The sequence below is a fragment of the Brassica oleracea genome, chromosome C6, assembly GCF_000695525.1.
Source record: "Brassica oleracea var. oleracea cultivar TO1000 chromosome C6, BOL, whole genome shotgun sequence".
NCBI classification, from domain to species: Eukaryota; Viridiplantae; Streptophyta; class Magnoliopsida; order Brassicales; family Brassicaceae; genus Brassica; species Brassica oleracea.
In genome coordinates, this window is record NC_027753.1 from 26846323 (window position 1) to 26867546 (window position 21224).

Sequence of the window (21224 nt, forward strand, 5' to 3'; positions counted from 1 at the left end):
GCCGATCTACGTCAGAAAGACGTGGTTCAAAATTTTTGCTGTAAGTTACTATTAATTAATTATATATACTTTAATTTTTTATGATTTAGATTTTTTAATTTTTCAAAACTAATTCTTAATTTTTTTTTTTTTGTGACAGCAAAAATACTATTGGTCCATGGAGGTCAATGAGAGGGTGAAGAAAGCGTTTATCGCGAAGGCGAAAACTCGCTTGTTGGACACGGTCTCCAACTAGAAGGGTGACTGGATCGTGAAGGGGTATGAGCGTGGCAAGCCCCCTGAGCTCACCACGGATGTGTGAGATGGCCTCATCCGTTATTGGCGGGATCCTGACTCCATTAGAGTCGCCGAATCTTGTGGGATGGACACGGTCTCCATCTTTTGCAACTTTACGAGAGGACCCACAAGAACAAGGCGGGCCAATTTCTAGATGCTAGGTCTGAGGAGATCTTCAACGACTTGGTTGGTCGGGTTGAAGAACGCCAGACCCAGCTGGGCTGACCCAGGAGTCCACCGACGGATTACCCGACACCTTATCCACACTTGAAGTGGATAGGATTTTCGAGGAGGTAATTTTTTTAAATTTTAAATTTTTTATTTTTCATTTAATTTAACTTTAACTTTTTTACTAACAATATTTATTTTTTGTTTTTAAAGTTGTCCCTAAGAAAAAGGGACGTACGTTGGGGATGTTCCGTCAATGATGTTCCGAGAACGACATCGTCTTATGCTCAGAGACGGGATGATGAAGTCACTCAGCTGCGTAACGAGTTGGACTCGACGCGATCTTCGTTTACAGCTCGTATGGGTGGAGTCGAGGGCTTGTTGGACGTTGTAGCGGCCACAAATCCGGAATGGAAGTCCTTGTTGAGGAACATGCGACGACAAAATCCCATTCCAGTCGAGTCATCCGGCACACATGACGAGGCAGATGTAGAGAGAAGGAGTGAGGAATTCTACCAGGCGATGAACGACCCTTAGTTCTTTTTTTTTCTTTTCGGTGGTTGTATTATAAATTCAAAACTTATTTATGTATAAAATATTTTTCGTATTTACATTTATTTTTAAATTATTTTTTATTAATAAATTAAATAATTTTTATTATATTTTTTAATTATGGAAAATAAAAAATCGAAGTAAATTCGTAGGTAAATTACGACTACATTACGTGGAAATCTTATGAGGAAGTTACGAGAAAAACTTTTACGGCAACACTACGAGGAAAGTTTAACGAGTATTTTACATGGAAGGGTTTACGTGTAATTTACGAGGAAATACTTTCGAGGTATTTACGAGGAAATGTAGCGTACTCCTTACGTGAAAAAGTTACGTGGTTTTTACGACGAATACTGTTCTTCGTCTTTACGACAAAATGTGATTCTCGCTAGTTTACGACAAATTGGCGAGGAAATATGCGTTACGACAAACGAATAACGACGAAACTTTTTTCCTTGCTAATTCTTCGTAAAGCCTTTTTTACGACGAACTTACTACGAATTTCGCCGTCGTTAATGTTGTGTTTTCTTGTGGTGTTTTTCCAACATCAAGATGTAGACTTTTGTTGACAAAAAAGGATGCAGACCTATAGTTAGAACTTTGAACGGCTAAGACACCGGGGTTAATCATGCTCTTATAAACAAAATATATATACATATATATACAAGACGAATTGCAACTCTTTTCTTCGATTTTTAAATGTTTTCGTTTATTCTAATTATTTGAATATTAGCACTAAGTCAAGTCAATGACAACACAGTATTGGTTTGTTTATGGATAGTTTGAAATATAAATCCATATAAAAGTCATTTGTAAAAAAAAATATCTATTATCTATAACAACCCAAACAGAAAAATAAATACAATGAATTTTCTCCTATTATCAGGCGCGCTTTACTGCTATTCTTATAAATGGTTGGCGCATGAAAAAAGAGAGATGCAAAATATAAAATAAGAGAAATTCTTTAAGGTAGTTTTTTTTAAAGTTTTTATCACAAAAATTAGGCCTGGGCATTTTACCCGGACCCGAAGACCCGACCCGAAACCAACCCAAAAAAACCCGGTTCGGGTAGGAACCGACCCGATCAAATTACCCTATCGGGGCTTGTTGTAGAGGACCCGCGGGTCTTGGACCCGACCCGACCAAAACCCGAACCCCGATGGGTATCCGAATTAATAATGTAAATTAAATCAAATGAATAAAGGGAAAACCGAAGACGGGTTATTTGTCTAGAGAACATGGGGGTCAACCACTAGGAGACAACAAATTTTTGTTGTATCTCGCATAGTTTAATATATATAAACATTTTAATATAATAAAAACACAAATTTTGAATATTTTAGGATATATAAATAATTTCAAATATTTTTTTTGTATTTTTAGGTCTTTTTTAAATCGAACCCGAACCGAACCCGACCCGAAACCGAACCGAATTCAAACCGATAAATTCTAGTTACCCGAATGGGTCTAACTATCTAAGATCCGACCCGACCCGGACCCGACACGATCCGAACCGACCCGGAACTGAGAATTTGAAATTACCCTATCGGGTCCTAAACTCTTAGACCCGAAAGACCCGGACCCGAAAGGACTCGATATGAACCCGACCCGACGACCCGAATGCCCAGGCCTAACAAAAATAGTTTTCAATGAAGAAAATGACCAAAATAAATTTTATTAAAGAGTAAAAATATATTTTTACCCTAGGATTAACTAATGGAAAAAAGTTTGTCAGCTACACGACGTTTACTATAATATGGTGGAAAGCATCCGATATATCATAATGTGTCAATAACTACCCAAAGTTTATGTTAATACATGCCACATATACGATGTAAGATTTTAAGATATGGTGCCAACATCACAACAAAGTGTAACTGATTTTAAGACAAGTTAATGGGGTTGTTCTGTAATAAAAAATCTAAGCCCGAAATAAGAAAGGAAAATCCGACCCAACTCCGTAACACCTACCCGACATAACCATTCTTCCCCAAATCGATTTCAGTACGAACCCTAAATTAATTTTCAGAAAGAAAGACAAAGAGAAAGAGAGATGGAATTGGATGGAGGATCGAACAATAAGCTAAAGAGCAAGATAACCGAAGGTAATGTACTTTATTACTGTGGGTTTCCGGCCAAAGGTTTATCTTCACCGAGATTGTGTCACTGTTAGCAAAAAAAATACATAAGAACATGGTGAAAGACAGCGACTGATTCTCCAAGTAAACAAACAAGGGTTTACAGCTTATTACCTTTCTTCCATTAGCTACTTTTGATTCGATTTCACCAAACTTGGATTCGAATTCCGATTTCACCAAACTTTCTTACAAACCTAGAATCCGACGGCCTTTCTTTGTTTCTCAAGTATCTCTCAATCTCTCTCTCTCTTTCTCTCTTTTTGAAACCTCCAAAAAAATTTCTTTGGAACCCTAAAACTAATGAAATCGCGATTTGGGGAAGAAGGGTCATGTCAAGTCGGGTCTAAGGGATGGATAGGGTTGGATATTGTTAATCGGGTTTAACTTTATAAGATTACGGATTAACCAAACAACTAAGGTTAAAATCAATTAAACCGGATTATGATGTTGTTAACATATTTAATTATACGTCGTATATGTGGCATGTATTAACATAAATTTCGTGTAGTTATTGACACATTATGATACATCGGATGGTTTCCAACATATTATAGTAAACGTCGTGTAGCTGGCAAACTTTTTTTCTTAACTAATCTAGACTTAGAGTTTAGAGTTAAGGAGTGATGTTTTGGGTATAGGGTTTCAAATTTTTAAAAAATAAAAAATTAAAATTAAAATTTTCAAAATAAAAAAAAAACTATTTTGGTCATTTTTTTTCTTAACAACTATTTTTGTGATAAAAACTTAAAAACATCTATTTGAGAAAATTGTCCATTTGAATTAAATTCAATAAATAATTATTGGTAGAGATTTTCAATTTTTTTTCCATATATTATTATCATATTGGTTGATATTTTCTTTTATTAGTTTTAAGATCTGGTCTTTGTTCTGAACAAGGTTCCAATGATAAGATGGGTTGGGTTCTCTTCATTGTGAGTGACACACACCAAAAAAAAGAAGAGAATACTTTTGTTTATTTATAATAGTAATTATTAATCCTCTCTTGGGATTGGGTGTTCTTCTTCTTCTCTTTTTGTCTTCAACTGTTCGAAGTTCTCCTCTTTTCTTGTGTGCTCCCTGGTTCAGCCACATCAATATCCACAATCTAACCTCTGTAAAGCTTTAAACTCTCTCTCACGTTGTGATTTTATTTATTAATAATAATCAATTGTTCTTTGGCTTCTTGATAGAAAGCTATGATTGATCTGTACTCTGTGTTCTTTCTTTCTTGAAAAAAACTTTTTCCTTTTTGGAAAGAAATCATCATCTTTTCCCTGTGACTTATTATCATCTGTTTATGAAAGTAGAAAGCTTTATTGCGTATAAAGATTAGGGTTTTAATTCTTTCCTAAACTGGATACTTCTTGGTTTCATTTTCTTGAAATTGTTTTCATCTGTAATTGCGGCGTGAGACGACGATGTTTTAACTTCCTTTCAAGAATCTGGTTTCTAATCTTACACGTCTCTCTCTCTCTTTCTCTTACAGGAAGTCTCGTTTTCAGACAAGACATCAAAATCTGATGAGAAACTCACTGTAATAAACATTTTCAAGAAAATCCATGGCGGTTTATTACCAAACTAGTGTCGGGATGCAACCTCTGTACCAAGAACCCATCTACCTCAGCGAACAACAACAGCAACAGCAAGCTTCTTCTTCCTCCGCCGAGATAATCTCCGGCGGAGGCGGTCTCGAAGTCCCAAACTCGGGCAGCGGTGTACAAAACGAGATGCTTTTTATCCCACCAACAACAAGCGCTGGTCTTAACGGAAGCGTAACGGTTTCAAGCAACGATCTAAGCTTCCACGGTGGAGGACTTTCTTTAAGCCTGGGTAACCAGATCCAATACCATTACCAGAACCTCCCGAACCAGTTGAATTACAATCCTTCTCTGTCTAATGAGAATGGGAAGAGTCCTTCCTCTGGTTACATCAACGGAGTTGGACTCTACAACAACTACCGTTACGAGACGACAGGGTTCGTGAGTAGCGTTCTAAGATCTCCTTACCTTAAACCAACACAGCTATTGCTAGATGAAGTTGTTAGCGTCAGGAAAGATAGTAACAAGAAGACCAAGAACAACAACGAAAAAGGTCAAGACTTTACTAATGGGTCTAGTGAAAACAACACAGATAATAAGGAGTTATCTTCTTCAGAACGTCAAGAGCTTCAGAGCAAGAAGAACAAACTCTTAACAATGGTCAACGAAGTAGACCAAAGGTACAACCAATACCACCACCAGATGGAAGCATTAGCTTCCTCTTTCGAGATGGTAGCTGGTCTCGGAGCAGCTAAGCCTTACACATCAGTGGCTCTGAACAGAATCTCTCGCCATTTTCGATGTTTGAGGGATGCGTTAAAAGAGCAGGTTCAGGTGATTAGAGGGAAGCTTGGGGAGGAGAAGGAGTCTTGTGAAGAGCAAGGAGAGAGGATACCGCGTCTTAGGTATTTAGATCAGAGGCTGAGACAACAGAGAGCTTTGCATCAACAGCTTGGAATGGTTAGACCTTCTTGGAGACCGCAAAGAGGCTTACCTGAAAACTCTGTCTCTATACTCCGCGCTTGGCTCTTTGAGCATTTCCTTCATCCGTAAGTGTTTTCATTAAAGTGACCACTTTCTCTCTTTGCTTAGTTCATAACCATTTTCAAATGTTTTGTAGTTATCCTAAGGAGTCAGAGAAGATCATGCTTGCTAAACAGACAGGACTATCGAAAAACCAGGTAAGACAAAAAAGAAGAGATATGACGGTCAAGTCTTCGTCTGTTTCCACTTTCCTAGTGGTCTTGTCGTGATCTCACTTTTGTTGTTGCTGAGTGGTTCCTCTGGCTCTTGAAAAATGTTGTCCTACATTGTTTAGGTTGCTAACTGGTTTATTAACGCGAGAGTTCGGCTATGGAAACCGATGATTGAGGAGATGTATAAAGAAGAGTTTGGAGATTCATCATCAGAGTTACTCTCTAACTCTAATCAAGACAAAGACAACAACAAAATGAAGGAAACATCTCAGCTCAAACATGAAGACTCTTCTTCTTCGCAACAACAGAGTCATGGAAACAACAACGTCCCATATACATCTGATGCAGACCGTTCTACTAGTGGAGATTACGACAGCTTGATGAACTATCATCAAGGGTTTGGTGTGGATGATTACAACCGTTACATTGGCCTTGGAAACCAGCAAGATGGTAGATTCTCTAATCCCCATCAATTACACGACTTTGTTGTCTGAAAACGTTTCTGAGCTTTTGATAAGCTCAAGAACTGGCAATGCCAGTGATTGGATTGGGGGGTAATGATTCTTGAAGCGCAAGAAAGATGCGCTTTTTGCATTCTTATAGATAGGGGGATACACAATATATATATCTGTAATATTTCCTGGTGGTGGCATTAGTCTTCAGGTTTGTATATGATACTGAGCTAGACTTTGGTAAGCCAATATTGTATTGTTTTGTGTATAAATATAATCTTCAAGTGTGACAAGATTTTTCTTTAATTTTTTTTTGTTACAGCTACAAATGTGAATCTGGTGTCAATTGTTTTTCTGAGCATGTTCCATGTTGTAAACATGGAGATCATCTAGATCAAAGAAACGGCATGTAATGGAGATAACAGAACTTGAAAGATGAAGCTCAATATCTGTTGTTTTTGTTTCTACAAAGCTTTTCCTAAGTAACTTATGTTTTTCTGTTCCAGATAGAGGGGTTTCATCACAGGTGAGATGTTTGGTTAAGTCCCTGAAATGTGTATTACCGGTTATCATGAAACCATTTCAAATCTTACCTAGGTTAAGATCAAGGATAAACATTTTATATAAAAATTATATTTATGTATGATTATTTATGGGAGGATAACTCCAAATGTCTCATACCCCCGTTGAAAATTCTATATTTTCCCCTTAATAAAAAATATTTTTTTTTAATTTTTAAATGAAAAAAGTGGTTAAAGACAAGAGTATCCTTAGCAAAATCACCTAATTACTTAACCCGATCAGAGATATACGACTTATCCAAACCAATTCGGATCTAAAACGGTTCCCAAATCTAAACGCTCCCGTTTCAATACTTCCCCTTATTTCTGGCAAATCGACTCTCTCTCTTTTTCTCGCGACAGAAACGACGACAAACCCTAGAATTTCTATCCTCTTCGTTTCTTTTTTTTTTTCTCTGTAATAATCGAGCCTCCATCTTCCGTATCAACAAGAGATCGACATCTTTCATCTTGGTAAGTAATTTATTCCGGTTGTTTTCGTTGTATTTAGTATTTGGATTAGATAAAAATTGGGGAAAACTTGTAGGTTGTAGACGAAACTAAGGTGTTATCTTTAGTAAGTGAGTTTGTGTTATGAAATTGGGGGAAAACACAGTGAAATCTTTGATTTGGTATATGTTATGATAAAAAATTTAGACTCTTATTTTGGATCAAATTGTTGCGATTTTGTGGGTTTTTTTACTGGATAAGTTAAATCTAATTGGTGAGATGCCTTGTTGAAACAAAAACTATGAAATAGGGACAAAATGTATATGAAACGAGTATATATTCAATTAGAGAGAATGTTGGGTTGAATGTTTGATATGTGAAACCGAATTGGGGGATTGAGTCTTTGAACGTTTGAGCATATATAGATTGAAAGGGACTTGGAGATTTATTAATTGAGTGAATGGTATTAAGATTAGGCAAATTAATGATTCTCGTTCTTGGTTGGTTTTGGATTTTCAGAGGATCAAGATAATGGGAGGCCGTAAGAAGCGCAGACAGAAAAATCAGAGTAATAAGAAAAAAGGAACGACCACAAGAGCAAGAAAAAACATTGATCTTGTAGTAGAAGAGCATGTAGAAGAGCATATTGTAGAAGAGCTTTCAGACGGGAACTCAAGTGATGATCTATCTGCTCCATCTGAGGTAAAATATTATTTTCGTATTAGTTGAATAAAGTGTTACTTCTCGTGTATTGGGTTTAGTTGAATAAAGTGTCACTGGTCGTGTATTAATTGTATGACTAGTTCTACTAGGACATAATTGTATTACTGGTGTAAATAGTATTACTAGTACATAATTGTATTGTTGTTGTGAGTAGCAGGAATAAAAATATTTTGTTGGTTTTATTTGCTTTGCAGGAATCCTAACCACTGCCACCTTGTGATCTCTACTTCAAGAACACCGAGTACACCAAGACGTGTAAGATACAGAGCAAGTGCTCTGTGACCAACACGGTGGAAGTCATCAAAGAGCTTAAGAATGAGTTGGCCTGGTTTGAAAAACACCCTCACTTTAGCCATTTTTTCCACATGCCTCCACAAGAATACTTGAAGCTGCAGGGTATGTGGATGCTTCTACTGCGCACTATTCCCTTAGCTGAAGAAGAGGACACAGCTTGGTTTGCAGTTAATGGAGTACCCATCCGGCATTCCATGAGAGAGCATGCACTCATCTCAGAATTGGACTGCCGTGATTACCTGCCTAACTATAAGAAGTTGGGAAGTTTTGAGTTTGTAGATAGGCATTTCCAGTCACATACGGAGATCACAATGAATTCTGTGAAGACGAAGTTGCTGAGTATGAGATCGTGTGGGGATGACTCAAGATGGCCGTGTTATTCTTCCTAGGCATGATTATCAGAGGGAATGGAAGGTATAATGGACGCATGGACACTTTCATATTAAGAGTCGTCAATGATTTGGAAGTTTGTGAAACTTTTCCTTGGGGTCGCTTGACATTTGAAGATGCCATCCATTCGATTAATAAAGTGATGAAGCATCTCAAGGGGAAACCTAAAAGTAGTGTCAACTTCCCTGGATTCATAGTTTCTTTAGAGGTAACTTATTCTTTAGAGGTAAATTTTACTTGTTGTATGATTGGGCTTTGACAAATTCTTTATGTAGGTTCTAGCGTTTGAGTGTATTCCGGCTCTGAATGCAAGATATAGATAACAAGTACTAGGCTATATGAGTAACTGTCCGAGGATGTGCAAGAAGCAATTCATAAGTAACAGTATGAAGGGTTATCCCCTTGAGGACTTGTACGAAACTGTTGGAGAAACTACGGTAAATAAAATCTGTCAGTTCTCCTATTTTTATTAAGTTAGTGGGATAAAATTTTGTGCAAATGATATTGTTTTGGTTTATCTTTCAGACAATCGAAAGTTTTCTGCTTCCTCTGGATGAAGAAACTCTCATGGCGCGAATAGTGGAAGACGAGCTAGAGTATGATAAGGAAGATGGACCAAGTAACATGTGGAGTGCATGGCTTACTATAAAAGGGAAGCCTATCTGGTGGAAGGAGCTCTATGAGTTAGATGTGGCTGCAAGAGAGTTTCCTAAGAAGAAAGACAAAGGGAAAGTGTCTGAGGAAGCATCCTCCTCTAATGATGGGTTGGAGAACGTTTTGAAAGGGTTTGAAGAGAGGTTGATGGCTTCCTTAACTGAAGTGAATGTGAAGGTGGAGACAATGGGAAGCGGCTTGATGGCATTGAAAAAAGCCAACATGTTTTAAAAGAGAAAGCTAAGAAGATGAAAGCAATGGAGAAGAGGCTGAGTGCAGTTGAAAATTGCCAATACTTTTTAAGAAAGATGGGTAAGAAGCAAGATGTAATGGCCACGCAGCTTGATGCCATTGAGAAAGGCCAAGGTGTCATGAAAAAGAAAGTTAGGAGGATGGCAAGGAAACTGAAAGAGAAGGTTTTTGACAACCAAGACATGGGTTTTAACAGTCAGGGCATGGATTTTGACTGGGATTTTAACATAAAGAATTCTGAGTAAAAAGAGGCTCAGACAGATGACGCGGAAATGGTTGATGCAACACAAGAACATGAAACCGAGGCAGAGATCAATACAAACAATGAACCTGAGGAGGAGAAAACCTCTGAAGCCGAGGCTCAATTTGAAAAAGGCAAAGATGTTCAAGAAGAAGGTGAAGGGAAAGATGATCACGAAGAGATCAGTCAGCCTCCGGTTGAGGCAGAGATCAATGAGGCTCGGGTTGGAGAAGAACCTGAGGGGAAAGAGGTTCAAGAGGAAGAGTGTAGGAAATACACGGAGGAAGAGAAAGCAGGGTGGATTCTTACCATTTTCAAAAGCTATGATGGATTTTTTCAATTTTCGAGAGCTCGTGTTGTGGATCCGAGGGATGGAACCGATGGAACTGCTCATGCTTCTATTGTGAATCAGATGGCTGGAACTCCTCCTGCTTCTGTTGTGGATCAGATGGATGAAACCCCTCCTGCTCCAGTTGTGGGTACACCACCACGTGGTAGGACTAAGGCAATGGCTGCGAGGAAAGGATTATATGCACCACCACGTGGTAGGAAAAATGCTGATAATCCACAGAAGTTTACAACGCCACCACCGAAAAAAGAGTACGTGTACCATCACAGTGGCTTTCCTCTCCTTTCATGGAAGGGAATACTGATGAGATTGAAGGACCGAAGAAGAAGCCTAAAACCAAGGCTTAGAAAGACTATTGGGTTAAAAATATTTTGATGTTTAATATAAACTCGGCATTGTAATGAACTTATGTAGGATGATCTGTTTAAACTTATGCTTTGTTTATGTGAAACCTTGGAAGTTTTAAGTTTTTTATTTTGGACTTGTATGATTTAGTTGTAACAGGTTTGGACCACTAGTAATACAAGATATTACCATGCCTAAAAATCTAAATTTGTACTACTAGGTTTATTAGGTATTACTAAGGATTAATCAACACTTTCAAATAAAATTGACACACATACAAAACGTGTAACACATGTGCAAAACGTGTAAAACGTGCAAAACATTCTCAACATATTTATACTTAGTAATACTCAAGGTTGTAGTAATACTATGTTGTTCATAGTAATACATTTACAAAATTTCAACATTTATTAGTAATACCACATCTAAAACAAAACTTTCGTAGTAAAACCAATTAATTTAGACAGTTTAAGATTGAATATAAAACGTTGGTAGAAAACAAATTCAGAAAAAATGTATTTTGTGTTATTCACCTCGTTATGTCCTAACCATAAAGGCATTAGTCATAGAAATATAAGGATGGTTTGTATGGAAATGGAAAGTTTTCTATGGACTTATGAAATTTATAGTTTTTAATGTCTAATTTGATAAATAAACACATTTTTAGACATATAAATACAACCAATAAAAATTACATCTGATAAAAACAAATAATAAGACGAAAATATAAGTTTTTAAGAAACATGCATAATACAAATAGTAGTTTTAAGTAGTTCTAAGTAGTCCATATTACAAATAGAAGTTCTAAGTAGTTCTGAGTAGTCCATATTATACATAGTAGTTCCGACTAATACTAGTAGTCAATACTACACATAGAAGTTATGAGTAGTTCTAAGTAGTTCCCGAACCTGAACCACTTCCACATTCGAAATACGATGTTATACCTCCTCCTCTGGCTCTGCCTCTGCCCCTAGCTTCCCCTCTGCCTCTAGCTCCCCCTCTGCCTCTTTTTCCTCTTCCACGGGATTCTCCAACTGATGGAAATCTTGTTTGTTGTGGTTTTCCTTTCTTCGTTTCAAAATCTGGAGGAAATATTTTCTTTGCTCTAACATCTTCTGGTATAACCCAATCAGACATATGAAGAACAAGATATACGGTCCTGTGATAAGCCAAAGCCCATTGCTCCACCAAATAGTATTTTGAACAAAACTCAGATAGATGGAGTTCCCTTCCCGCTGCCGCAGTCATGAATGTGGCAGCAGCAACTCCATGCACACAAGGGTATTTGTCTTTATCAAATTGCTCACAGCTGCAAGTATTCCTAGCCATATCAACAGTATAAACCTTGCCGTCAGTACCATGCACACTGTACTCAAGATGGAAGCTGTGTAACTCGTCAACCGTAAGAAACCCCGCTGCAACACATCTTTTAGACATTTCGGTTTCCAAAATAGGCACAAGCTTCAGTGTGTATGGTATCTCAGCTGCCTCCTTCCTATGGGTGTTAAACCATTCAGACATTTTTGCAATAATAACATCAAACATTGGTAGTAAAGTGTACTTTCTCGCTTCCTTAATAACACCATTAAAAGATTCTACTGAATTGGCGGTGTCAACATTGTACCTATCTCCTCTGAAGTAACATCTAGCCCATTTCTTCTCTTCAACACTTTTGTCAAGATACACTACTGCACTAGGATACTTCCTACGAAAAGCATGATAAAGGTACTTGAACTCAGCCTCCGTATAAGCGTGTGCGCATTCTCTAAACTTGAACGCACAAGTATCTTTGTTGTTATGGACGTGGCTTTTAACATTCTGAGACAAATGCCATATACAATACCCATGTGCGGCCTCAGGGAACACTAGACGTACTGACTTGATCAAGCTTTTGTTTCTATCTGAAAGAAATACCAATCCCGAGACATCGGATATCACTGATTTCAACTGTTCCATAAACCATATCCAGCTTTCATCATTCTCACCATCTGCTACACCAAACGCAATTGGGTAGTGGTGATGATCAGGATCCTGAGCAGTGGCAACAAGGAGAACTCCACCATAAACATTCTTGAGGTGTGTTCCATCCACAATGAGGACTTTCCTCATCGCACTGAACCCTTCTATGCTAGCTCCCAACGCAAAAAATAGATACTTAAATTTTTGGGCCTCATCCACTACCACACGAGTTCTTGTGCCAATATTCGTCTACTCCAGCATGTGCATGTAACAGTATAATAAAGTAAAACTCTCTTCTGGACTTCCTCGCACTTCATTAGCAGTTTCTCTTTTTCCTCTCCATGCTGAGGTGTATGATACATGCACACCAACCCTTCGATGAACCAAATCGATCAGAACTTTGGGAACTGGTGTGTCAAATGTACCAGGATAATCTTGAGCCAAAACAGATGCAACGATTTGTTTTGTGCCCTTCCTTCTATCAGGCAGTGTTCTTGTAGTAACAACAGAACATGTATGCTGATTGATGTAACTTCTAACCGTCCAAAGATCTGTATTCTCTAACTTTGCAACTCGCACAAACCACTTGCAGCCGTCTTTGGCTCCTCGACATTTAAGCACAAATCTCTTAGTATCCGACTTAATTATATCAAACTCAAAACATTGCTGATGTGAAGCCGTCTGAATATGGACTTTTGCTGCCTCCTTGGTTCTAATTCTTGGCCTAAATCCAAACCCGTACCATCATCTCGTGACTGATAGACAACTCCTGGTCTTACTTCGGTATCAAACACATGCTCATCTCTTTCCGTGACATTCTCATGCATCTCAATGTCTCCGGGAGAAGTGAGCACACCACCAGTACCTTCATTACCAGTTGCATCATTCTCTGTACCATCTTCATCACCAGCCTCTATATCAGTAACAACAGAACATGTATGCTGCTTGATGTAACTTCTAACCGTCCAAAGATCTGAATTCTTTAACTTTGCAACTTGCACAAACCACTGGCAGCCTTCTTTGGCTCCTCGGCATTTAAGCACAAATCTCTTAGTATCCGACTTAATTATATCAAACTCAAAACAATTCTGACGTGAAGCCGTCTGAATATGAACTTTTGCTGCCTCCTTGGTTATAAATTCCTGACCTAAAACCAAATTCATACCATCATCCCGTGGCTGGTAGACACCATCATGCATCTCAATGTCTTCGTGAAAAGTGAGAACACCACCAGTACCTTCGTACTCAGTTGCATCATTCTAAGTACCATCTTCATCTCCAGCCTCTATATCAGTAGCCTCTCTATCAGATAACAGATTTCACAGTCAATTGCAAAAATAACCTTTGCGTTGACCAGACGACGTATAGTTTAGTCGTCAGGAGTACTTAGATTGAAGTCGTCCGCTTCGATCTTTAATAAACTTTCGTTTTCTTTGGTCTAAGTTTGCTAATGTGTTTGATTTTGACTTTTTCAGATGATGCGTTAGTTATATGCAGTGTATGGAGAATGGTTGTTGAAAGATGGATGTTGGAATTTTGTGGTTGATCATTTCAAAGGAGCGATAATGTTATTTTTGAGTGAAGGTTCGACACACGCTGATCTTGTTGCAATGGCTCAAGAAGATTATAACCTGGACATGAACAAAGAGTCTGTGGAGTTAACCTACTCATTACAACAGATGGCTCCAGACCTTCCTCCTATTCATGTTACAAGTGATAGACAAGTTTGGCATATACAGAGCATTGTTATATGCGCAAGAAATGGTGAGAGGATCAGCGGAAGACAGGCTACTGAAGTTTATTATTTTATTGATTTGATTATTTTTGATAAAAAAGGCTACTGAAGTTTATTATTTCATTGATTTGTAAATGTGTAAACACATTGTTAGCACATGTATTACATCTTGGGAAACATTATTACTGATTTTACAAAAAATTCACAACTAAAAGAGTAGACATGCAATTCACAAAACAGACCACAAACAAAACTATTATAGATCATTCCTCTACAAAGACAAGCTTGGACTCCACTTGATATGGAAGAAGACTTTGTTAGAAGACTTCCAGGAAATAGTAAAGTCCAAACGACTTTCAGGAAGTCTAGACGACTTTCAGGAAGTCTAGACGACTGAAATGGAAGTCGTCTGGAAGACTTCCTGGAAGTCGTCTAGTGCATTATATTTTAGACGACTAACAGGTAAGTCGTCCCAGAAGTCTTCCAGATCTGAAAAACCTGCATATCAAATCCATATCTGAAAAACCTGCATATCCAAAAATGTTCAAATGGCTTAAAAACAGAAAAAATGAGTGGAAGATTAGATAAATCTACCTTTGTAAAACACACAAAAATACATTTCTAAAATTAATAGATCTACCTTTAAATGAGTGGAAAATGAGTACCATCTGATTAAAAACCTGCAAAAAAAGATAGATTAGTAAGAAAGACATGAGACAAAACTGAAAAATTCATATAAATTTTGGTGTTTTCAAGTCAAAGAGATTAGAGAGAGGTTGAAAACTTTTAGAGTGATGAACATTACATTTTTGTTGCAGCCATTTGAGAGGAGGAGAGAGAATGCGTAAATTTTTCTTTATATAGAGAGACAAAAAATCCAATTAGGTTAAATATTTTTGATTCAAGGTTAAATATTTTTGATTCAGACGACTTCCTAGACGACTTACTTGTAAGTCGTCCCGAACACTTTAATATTTTTAGCGGGAAATTAAAATATTTTTAGTGGGAAACTAAACTAGAAGACTTCCCAGAAGACTTAGACTTACAAGTAAGTCGTCTGTTTTAATTTCTTCACCAGACGACTCAGTCGTCTAGACCCTAAACATAACCCCTAAACTTAATTAACTAACTAAACACTTCATAAAATCAAATTAAACTTCAAAAGTGTAAACCATACACAAAAATAAACATGTATAAGTAAAAAATTAATTTTTCAAAAAAACAATTCAATTTTGTTATATTTTAATTTATATTACTTAAAACTGTTTATAATTACATGATCTTAATTTTTCGCTTATCAGAATATTTTTTACATAATTTATAAACTATTTTTACCATTAACTATATCAGAAACTTCCTTGGAAGTCTTCTAGAATACTTATAGTATTTCAGATAACTCAGACGATTTTCTAGGACTACATTCATAAAAATGAATTATTAGCTACACCAGAAGACTTACTTTGAAGTCGTCTAGACGACTTCCAACATCTCAGACGACTCAGACGATTTACTAGGGCTATATTCGTAAAAATGACTTCTGTTTTTTTGTTTGGTCACAACGGGCTGGGCTGTAATTTCACAAGGCTTTTAGGTTAGTTTTGCATTTGATTCAAGTTTGTGTATATGTTTGTGTTTAATATCAAGTTTTGAGTCATATTTATTTATTTATATTTTATACATATAAAAAAATAAAAAATAAATATATGTTGAATAATTGAAGAATCAATAACTATTATGTATATAACTAAATTGGGATGCTCATATAAATCAAACGATCACTCTTGTTTATTAACGATCATTTTCTGGTAAATAAATAAAAACAATCAATTTTATCTATTGTTTATGATATATAATTAAATTTAAATGATATTAACATTGATATATTATATAATTTTAATTGTTTTAGTAACATATAATCATTTTTAAAAATTCAATGCATATTTTAAAATTAAAATATTAAATTTTCAATATTTGTTTAATGGAAATATCAAAATATAAGTATGTGTTATATTGTATATCGTTTAATTTAAATGATAATATATATATATATATATATATATATATATATATATATTAATATAACACCTATTAAATAAGATTTCTTACTCACCTAGTTTTATAATTATTTGTATTTTATCATAGCAGAAAATTTAAATCATTGATTACAAAAGTTTATGTCAGATTTTTAACATTTTAGTAATTTATACTCATTTTTAAAAATTCAAAATACAACATATGCGAAAAATTAAATTTTTATTAAATAGTTAAAGTAATTGTGTAACTTATTTTAATAAATAAAAAATTAAACAAAAAAATGATAGAGGGTACATAAATTGTTAAAAAATATTTATTATTGACGATTATTAATTGTCATATATATTTTAATCATATTAGGTAATTTGTATGTTTTATTTAAGGAAATAATGGAAAATAACATTTTTATATTAATAAGAGATTTTATGGTAAGTTTAATTTATGGTTAGTTTAATGAAAACTATAGTTTATATTTAGATGAACCAACTTTTTTTCCAAAACTACCCGTAGAATCATTGTTACGACGACACGTGTCATGCCTCAAATGTTATAATGCTTCTTTTTTAATATACTAGGGACGGCCCGCCCTACGGGCGGGATGATAATTTAAAAATAATGTAAATAGTTGGAGTAAATATTTAATATAAATTTTTATATTTTAAAATATACATGTTAGTTAAATTATGTACGTATTATTGTATTTGAAGACTAAATATACCCTGCTGTCTTGATAAGTAGTTTTGATTTATTTATTTTTTTCATGGTGCCATCACATCATTTTTGGTAATTTTCTGGAGTTGGATGAATCTAAAGAATCTCGTGAGGAAAGAAATTGACTTGTAATTATAGATTAAGTAAATATATGAGTAAAATTTATTATTAGGTCTGTTAATTATTATTCATGTAAACCGTAAATAATAATACTAAAGTATCGTATCTCGACATGTTGAGCCCCTTTTTAATTTTTTTATTAATATATATATTGATTTCCATCAGAATATACGAATGACTATTTCTACTTAACAATATTATGGATGTACAATCTATGTTTTTTGCTTTTTTAATATTACTTTTAAATTTTTCGTTTATAAGTATGTTTGATTAGTTTATATTGTATGGATTATATTTTATGAGGTTATGTCACGCACCAGTTGTGTTGATTTATTTGAAATATATTTATTTTATTTGTTGTGTAAATAAGGTAGTACGATATATTCCATGGCTATATTGAACCATTGGAACACATTAAATACATATTAGGGACTCTGTATTTGAAACCAATTATTAGAATAATGAATCAGTTTCAATAGGATGTTTTCCATGAGAACAGGAAATGTAGAATTGTAAGATAAGTCAGAGTCGTCTGTTGACGGAAATTTAAAACAAAAACAGAGTCAAGAGTCTAAAACTATTAGTATTTGTATTTCTGAAAACGATGTCTTTGTATAATCTCATAAGGGTTGGATATCAGATTGGCTGATGTTCCTGAAATGTAAGTTATTTACTCAATATTTTTTTTAAATACCAAAAAAAAAAAACAACAACTGTTGTTAATAATTTGTTAATAATAGCAATTACTAACATTGTCCAAAACAACTATAATAACTTCGACATAAGATTCCTCTAAATTAAAATTTCATTCGACATTAGGTTCCTCTAAATTAAAACTTCATTTTCCACTATTTTACAAACATTCACAAAAAAAAATAAAATTGTATTCGAAAATTCAATCTCATTCGGATCGAATTTGATTTGTTTCTAGTTTGTTATTATATTGAGAAATTGCATCCTATACATACAACTTTTTTCTTAATTAGGTAAATACCCAAAATCCCACATAATGGTGCTTTGATTGCTAGACACTAAAATTTAATGTTATAGGTAGATTGGTAATATTCATATTCTTTTTGTATAATGAGCCAATTGACTCTTATATATTCTAGTTTGAGAGTTGACGGGTCAGCTCGTGGAGCTCATCAATTCTTAAAAAGGAAAATTTTGTTGACCCAATTTGGGGTGTGATGGTTGGCTTCCAAAAAGTAATATGACGAAGATTTACATTGTGTATAGCCAAAACTAATTTGATAATGAAATTTTCACTATATATAATGACCGTTAAGGAAATGAGGTAAAAAAAATAAATGATTATTAACTCGTAGATATTTGATTTATTAACCCGAAGATTTTCGGTCAAATTATTTTCTAAGTATTCGCCTTTACATAACCACACCATAAACCAAGTATAGATTTTGGTTCTTAGTTGGACAACAATTGAAAAAGTTACCATTTCCTTTTTCTTTAGCCTTAAGAGTTACCTGATCCTTTTCTTGCCTTTGCCTTTGTTTTTTCTGCTATCTTCTTCTTCCTCTCCATTGACTCTTTCTCTTTTGATGATATCTCATGTAACTGATGTTGCTCCCCAGGGGATTCTCTTCTTTTTTTTTTTTTTCTCTTCTCCTGTTCTTTCTTAATCATCTCATCTTCATCTTTGGTTAAGATAGCTCTTCTTCTTCTTACTTTGTTGCTAGCTTCTATATCTCCTCTTTTCTAGATACCAATTTCTTGACAGTTGGTGGACGCTGGTCTGGCTTTACGGCCTTGGTAGATGTTCTGGTCTGGGTCTTCTGCTCGGCCTGTTTTGGGAACAGACTTTACACTGTTTTCACCCTTCATATTTTACAGACTTTCTTTTCTAGAGCAACAAATGACAAACTGATACATGAAAGATTCTTCCTAGCAAGTAATCTGAAGCTTCGGCTTCATAAACTGGTGCCTCAGCTCCCATGGCAATAGCAGCACCAGAACCCTTTGCATGTGTATCATCTCATCATTCTTAGTGTGTCCCACATATAAAACCATCAATTGAAGAATATAAATTATTTCACGAACCAACAATAATAATACTTCAAATGCAAGCCGGAAGGCAAAGTATTCCTGATCTTCGAAGTGGAAGTTTTTGACCATAAACCAGTTCATCTCTGGAATCATATGCGACTGAAAGATCAATCTATTACCAATCATATACTAAACAACAGATAAAGACAATGAAACACATTGAAATGAGTAACAATATATATATATATAACGTAAAAATATGGTTTAATAATCATAAATTAGAACTTAATAGTTTTAGACTAAAACCTTTTAAAAAAACTCTTCCTGAAACAATGACCAAAAGTTTTCATGCAAAATCCAATCACCAAGTGCATAACCATATCAAGCCTTTCCACTGATTTCTGAGGTTCGTATACCTAAAGTAAACAAATGCAAGACTACCCGAATCACCAGTCATACGACAAACAACACGCATCAAAGAATCTATAAGAGAAATATAGGATGGATGAATTCAGGATGAGAGAACGCACATCTATTTATACTCATAAATCACACCGCCTATGAGACTTAAGGATCGCATTGAAGACACATCGTGGACGTATCAATCAGTACTGTGAGTAAAGATTGAACCGTTCATCTGCGGGTGAGGAATCGAAACGAACTTTCTGATTAGGGTTTGTGGTACCATACAGTTAGGGCCTTTCTTAATGTAAGCTTTAGCCCATTATTAATGGGAAGCCCATAATGAAGACGTTATAACGGAATTAGCGACGCGAAAGACGAAGCGTTATAAATAATTATGACTACCGCGGAAAATCTTTGAATATTAAATACATATATATTTATCAATTTTCTTTGTTCAACTATTTTTTTTTTTTTGAAATTCGTTATTTTTGCTCTGGTGGTAGCAGTCTGAACTACTGACATTTTGTTAATAACATTTAGAAAAAAATATGCTTACATATGGTGAGATGGAATGCTAACTTTAGGTGAGATTTTAATTTTAATTTTTTTTGGTTTTGTATGGTGACCCTTTGCTAAGAATATAAAGATTGGCTTTTAGTAATGATATAAATCTTCACTTTAGAGTTGCAGCTGCTTTAGACGTTTTGACCAAACTTAAATGTAACAAAGATTTTTCAGTTCATGGTACAAAAAAAAAACATGACCAAAAAAACTTCTCTGTGCGAAGCCATTGAAGATTTGCAAAGCCTGTTGAGTGAGTGATCAAAGAATCGGATCTCTTGTTCTAAATGTTGATAGATATTTCCGATCGCAAATCTAAAATGTCATAATTGCAAGTAAAATGAATGTTTATTTGATATTCGAAAAATCATTTATTTATGGGAATAGTATATTTTTATTAAAATGAAAAGGAAGAAAAATGCAAAAGATATTAGTAATGGAAAGTCTCCGTTCCACTCTCTCCTCTTTTCCATCGTCAATACCTCTCTCTATTTTCTTCACTGCCTTCATCCTCCTGCTCCTCTCCTCTGTTGCCGCCGCTTTCCTCCTCTTACCCTGCTGCACGCGTTTCGGGCGGTTGGCTCTACCGAGAAGTCTCGGACTTCACCTCATTGGCGAGACTCGGATCTGGTCGGAGCTTACAATACGGAGGATCCTGGGCCTTAAATTGAGGAGAAAATTTCCCAGAATCGGTTTTAATGACGCATATATTGGTGAACTGATGATTTGCTTAGCTGACCCGGAGTCGAATCGGTTTCTTATTCAGAACAAAGAGAAGCTTTTGGATTGCTCTCATATTGTCTCCCTTCAAACGGTCAGAACCAAACCATTTTGTACACTATTTCCTGCACTTGAGTTTCAGAGGATTATAATGATTTAGATTTGAGGGGAAGAAAGTGGGGTGATGAATTTCACGAAAATTTACTCCATTATTTATAGGTACAGATTCGATATTATAGAAGGATGGGTGTATATCGTCAAAAAAAAGGAGGGATGCATTGAATGTGGCATAGTGGAAAGAGTGGTTCAATGATATTGATAAGAACGTTACTTATGTTGATTGACTGCAAAAGTAAATCGTTCAGAAGTAATAGATTGAACAATTATTTTGAACGTT

At 35.4% G+C, this 21224-nt stretch overlaps 2 protein-coding genes and 1 long non-coding RNA gene across 4 annotated transcripts; 1 reads left to right on the forward strand and 2 right to left on the reverse strand.

The window, feature by feature from the left end:
* The first annotated feature begins 4027 nt into the window (after window positions 1-4027).
* Window positions 4028-6626, forward strand: LOC106300875 (BEL1-like homeodomain protein 3). The gene is made up of 4 exons (XM_013737132.1): window positions 4028-4248; window positions 4621-5721; window positions 5793-5853; window positions 5991-6626. Exons 2-4 carry the CDS (start codon window positions 4694-4696, stop codon window positions 6360-6362), a joined length of 1461 nt encoding a protein of 486 aa, XP_013592586.1. The 5' UTR covers window positions 4028-4248; window positions 4621-4693; the 3' UTR covers window positions 6363-6626.
* A 4843-nt stretch (window positions 6627-11469) lies between these two features.
* LOC106297865 (protein FAR1-RELATED SEQUENCE 5-like) lies at window positions 11470-12687 on the reverse strand. The gene has a single exon (XM_013734017.1). It carries the CDS (start codon window positions 12685-12687, stop codon window positions 11470-11472), a length of 1218 nt encoding a protein of 405 aa, XP_013589471.1.
* A 5761-nt stretch (window positions 12688-18448) lies between these two features.
* Window positions 18449-19792, reverse strand: LOC106299209. 2 transcript variants are annotated; one of them, XR_001261716.1, is made up of 2 exons: window positions 19672-19792; window positions 18449-19284 (listed from the first exon to the last, which is right to left on the reverse strand). It is a non-coding gene; the product is annotated as an uncharacterized LOC106299209 (long non-coding RNA). The 2 variants fall into 2 exon arrangements; XR_001261715.1 differs by having other exon boundaries at window positions 18449-19300.
* Window positions 19793-21224: the final 1432 nt, after the last annotated feature.